We start from the raw sequence: 4,535 nt of genomic DNA, 5'->3' as shown, positions 1-4,535 counted from the left end.
TGAAGTATAGAATAAGTGCACAAAAAAATAAAACAAAAATAAAAAAGAATATAAGTTGAGATATAGATATTCAATAAAGAATTTACAATAATAACAATAAGCCTACAAAAGCACCCTCTGAAACAAAGTTCAGCAGATCAACTTCAGAATTCTACTGCAAAATCTATAGGCAATTACAACAAAAAATTATACAATACTCTGCAGATATATTACACTAGTAGTATTCTCAAATTGACTATGCTTACACGTCAATCATTTCCCAGATTTTATCCGCTCACAATGTAAACAAGTCACAGTATTCATTCCTTGTTGCAACCTCCATTACTTGTGACTCTCTGAGTCTGACAACAAAGTGTAAACATCATTACTAATCATCATCAGCAAACAAACTATTGCTTGTAGAAGAATGCCCAATTACTTATCATTGTATCTGTAAGAGTGTAGGACTGCGTTGGCATTTGGCAGTGTCTAATGATCCTTCCTGCATTTCCGCCAACAAAGAATGGACCTGTTATTAAACCAACCGAATCAAGAGGATACCGTTAGTGAAACAAAGCAATCAGCCTTCAAAGATATTCTCACCATCCGCAATAGATAATCACATTGTCCCAACACTTCATAAATAAGCTACATAAATCCGCAATAGACCATTATATAAGATGACTCAAGTTAATTTGTATCCCAATTACTTAAGCTTTTGATACTTTGAGCGGTTGAGCCCATGGCCTATCATACCATTTGCTAGCTCCCACATCCCTGAACAATACGTGATTTGAAAGAAGCAGGTTCAATGGAAAACACTCATGATTACCTCATACCTTTCTCAGAAAATTTCAAACTGGCCGCTCTTCAGATCAGACATGACTTTCTAATTACTGAACTGTTCTAACGATTATCAAGTGTAGTTTCTATTTAATTCAACTTTTCGGGTTTGGGGAGAGGATAGGAAAAGGCTATAAACAGCACAATATATTAAAAGTTCTAGATCAATACAAGAACCATTAAAATAAATACAAACATCACTTAGCGTATGGTCAGATCAGTTTCTGGAAAGGAGGAAACCTTACCAACAAGAGCAGACTGCCATGTGGAGGTACATTAACTTGAAGCTTGAGGAACCACAGTCTCGTAGTCAATCTCCACATACGGAATTGCTCTTATGCTACTCCAATCAGGACCTTCTTCAGGTTGACATCGCTGTTTCACCATATCACAATCGGTAATGATCAGTGACTGAATTGACACCGGAAGCTCAGGCAATGACATCAGCTCCATGCAGCGATTGAGCTCAAAAGTTTGCAATGAATTCATATGTTTTAGTGACTGCATTGAGAGGAGATTAGGACAATCCTCAATGGTAAGTTCACGGAGCTGGGGCATGCTATTGTCTGGCAATTTAAACCACCTTGCAAGGCACATCATGTCTTGGATCTTCAATGATTCTAATGAAGGGAAAGCTTCATTTCTACCTTCTCCACAAAAATGGTTGTCCACACACTTCACTCGATCTATGCCTTCGATATGAAGAGTCTTGAGGAAAAGAAGTTGCCCAAGTGATGGCAAGACATCATCTTGCTTGCAAAATTGTACATGAATACTTGCAAGCAAGCAGGATGAGCTAGTAAGCCAAACAGGAAATCTGGAACCACCATAGTTGATTAATAACAGTTCCTTCAAATTTTTGTGCGGTTGCAGGCCAGAAAGGATATCCATTGCCACAGATCCATCTCTAGAACAACGGCTCCATTCTAATTCCAACCTCTTAATAAATGGCTTATCACATATCATGGCTTCCCTGGCCTCTGCCCCATCCCTAACATATTCAAGTTTACCAAGGCATATTGTACCGCGCAGATTCTTCAAATTCTTCAACTCAGTTATGCGATATCCTTCCTTCTTACCAACCATAAAGGCAGGAAGTGTTTTAAGGCTGCTTAAACTCCCGATGCTTGCAGGCATGCTCCTCAATACCTTTATGTCCACATCAAGATGTACAAGGTTGGTCAAGTTTTTGATCTGTTTTGGCAACTCTAGAAGTCGAGAACAGCTTCTCAACTTGAGTACTTGTAACCCATGAAGGTCAGAAGCTGAGTTTGGCAACCTTAGGATATGTGTCTGAGATGCATCCAAGTACCGTAGATGCTTTAATCTACCCAATGACTCGGGTAGCTCATCGATATTAGTATGACTCAAGTCCAGAACTCTCAACCGCACCAATTTCTGAAAAAAGGAATAAGGGACTTGGCTAATTTTTGTTCCGTGTTCACTTAGCAGAAGAAATGTCCTCAGACCATCACATTTCTCAATATCTTTGAGGAATGGTAGTTTAATGCAATCACAAAGCAGCGACAGATGACGAACTCTTTTGTATAAAGGGGAGGAACAAGACCACTCACCTTTTGGCAAACGGAAGCATGTGTCTGAAGCCACAAACTCAGCAAACCTGTGAATAAACTCATGAATTTTGTAGCTTGGCATCTCCTGGTCACCAAGATGCGAAAGTTGAAACACAGATCTCCACAACAGCTCATCAAAATACTCACAGCCAATTTGTTCAAGGTTTGTCATCCCTTGAGGCAGAAGAAAACCTTCTGCCATCCACAGCTGAACCATGTTGTCTTTCTCGAAATCGTAATCACGAGGGAATAATGAGCAGTAAGCAAGACACTTCTTCAAATGTGACGCCAAATAAGGGTTGTTCAGTCTGAAAGCAGGAAAAATTTCTTTTTTAAAAACACTTAGCTCACATATGTCCCTCTCTAATAAAGTCACCCAATAATCATCATCATGCTTAGACGATAAGAGATGTCCCAAAATATTGGCTGCCAGAGGCAAACCCTTGCACTTTTGGGCCATTGCTCCAGCAATGTCCTCCAAACTTACACGCTGTCGTTCAGATAGATTATTAAAAGACAGTGCTCTATCCATTATTAGAGCCTTACAATCTTCATCCTTCATCATTTGCAAATGATAAGGAGTAGCATTAGTAACTGATGTTACATTTGGGTTGCTAGTAGTGAGAAGAGCTTTGGAACCAGATGAGCACAGAAAATAATAACAGAAAGAGCACCAATCATCACCCTTAACTTCCCGTAAATCATCTAACACAAACAAAATACTTTGCCCCAAATAAAGATCCTCAAATAAACTTCGGATTCTCTCAGGATGAAAGCTATACTCACCTTCCTGCCTCTGAGTTAATATAAAGTCTGTGATCTTTGTCATGTCAAACTCTGCAGACACTGAAATCCAAACTATACGATGAAACTTTTCTTGGATTCTGGAATCATCTTGAATACTCTGAGCAAGTGTTGTTTTGCCAAGGCCACCCATGCCAACTATAGAAACTGTAATCAGTGTTTCTTCCAGCAGCATGGAGACTATTTTCTCCTTGTCGCTTTCCCTCCCGAATAATCTCACTGGAAACCGTAGTTGCTCCCTTGTATAAGCAGTCTCTTTGAAACATCCAAGTGAGCACTGCAATGCTTGCTTGTTTGTTCTGTTGACCATGTCTAATCCACTTAGTATATCCTCCAACCTTCCTTGAAGCTCTTGGATCTGTTGAGCCATCTTCCGCCTTTCAAAAAACGAAAAGATCTTCTCAATCACTGAAGTTTTACCAGTACCAAGTACAATATCATCAACCAAATCTTCAGCATCATAGCAAACTCCAGTGACTTCTCCAACCCAATGTTGCCAGGTATTATTTGGAGTGAACTGAAAGCTGTCAAACAAAGTTTCTGCTTTCAAGAGTTTCCTCTTCAGCTTTTTAAGTTCATCTTCTGCATCAAACTGTACCACCTGACCTGCTTCCTCAAAGATTAAAGATTTGAATCTTTCTAGCAAATCTTGAAGCAAAGCCAAAGCAAAGTCTGATTGAAACACTTCCATTAATGTCTACAAATCCTGTTGATAAAAGAGTAACAAAGGACTGTATAAGCAAGAGATGGATAACTTATCTTAGTGTTATTGTTCAGGAACGGATGCTCACCACATCACACAGTCCGCAGTTTTTGTCTCAGGAAATTAGGTGGAAATGACTGGAGACAAGAAACACAAAAGTCAAAAGTCAGCAGCTACAATAATTTACCACTAAAATATTATTTTGATTCTTTTAAGATGCAAATTAAACAGCAAATTGGACAGTGATGAATAGAGAAATAAGAAATTACGAAGTATCTGGGTAGGAGCTACTTATTTAAAATAAACCACTAGTCTTTAGTTTGTCATGTAGTGGTATTATATAGGCAATGGGCCCATTTATCTACTCAATTACCAAATTCCTACAATCCTACATCCCTCCATTATTTTTCATCACAATAGGTCATGCTGGAGAATTGAGCATTCTAAGTATCTAAGGTGAGAGCTACTTCCCAAGTCTCTGATGATTCTTACAAAACTGATTCAGTTGACCCAATTCGAGATCAGGCTGATCCCATCCGTAGTTTAGATTATCTGAACTGGTTTCTTTATATGTTAGATATTTTGGATGGACAACCAGATACTTTCAAATTGGATTCGGATTGCCTTCGAAA

At 38.9% G+C, this 4,535-nt stretch overlaps 1 protein-coding gene across 2 annotated transcripts; it reads right to left on the bottom strand.

The window, feature by feature from the left end:
- Positions 1-4,016, bottom strand: LOC145630387 (putative disease resistance RPP13-like protein 1). Of its 2 annotated transcripts, none has more exons than XM_081682648.1 (2): positions 1,068-4,016; positions 1-508 (listed from the first exon to the last, which is right to left on the bottom strand). In XM_081682648.1, exon 1 carries the CDS (start codon positions 3,889-3,891, stop codon positions 1,099-1,101), a length of 2,793 nt encoding a protein of 930 aa, XP_081538774.1. In that variant the 5' UTR covers positions 3,892-4,016; the 3' UTR covers positions 1-508; positions 1,068-1,098. The 2 variants fall into 2 exon arrangements, with proteins under 2 accessions (XP_081538774.1, XP_081538775.1); XM_081682649.1 differs by having other exon boundaries at positions 1-481.
- Between the last annotated feature and the right edge of the window lie 519 nt (positions 4,017-4,535).

Source organism: Chenopodium album, chromosome 5 (assembly GCF_948465745.1).
Source record: "Chenopodium album chromosome 5, dcCheAlbu1.1, whole genome shotgun sequence".
In the NCBI taxonomy this organism is placed as follows: domain Eukaryota; kingdom Viridiplantae; phylum Streptophyta; class Magnoliopsida; order Caryophyllales; family Amaranthaceae; genus Chenopodium; species Chenopodium album.
The sequence above is the reverse complement of the archived record's forward strand: the minus strand, read 5'-3'. Positions and strand labels throughout refer to the sequence as shown.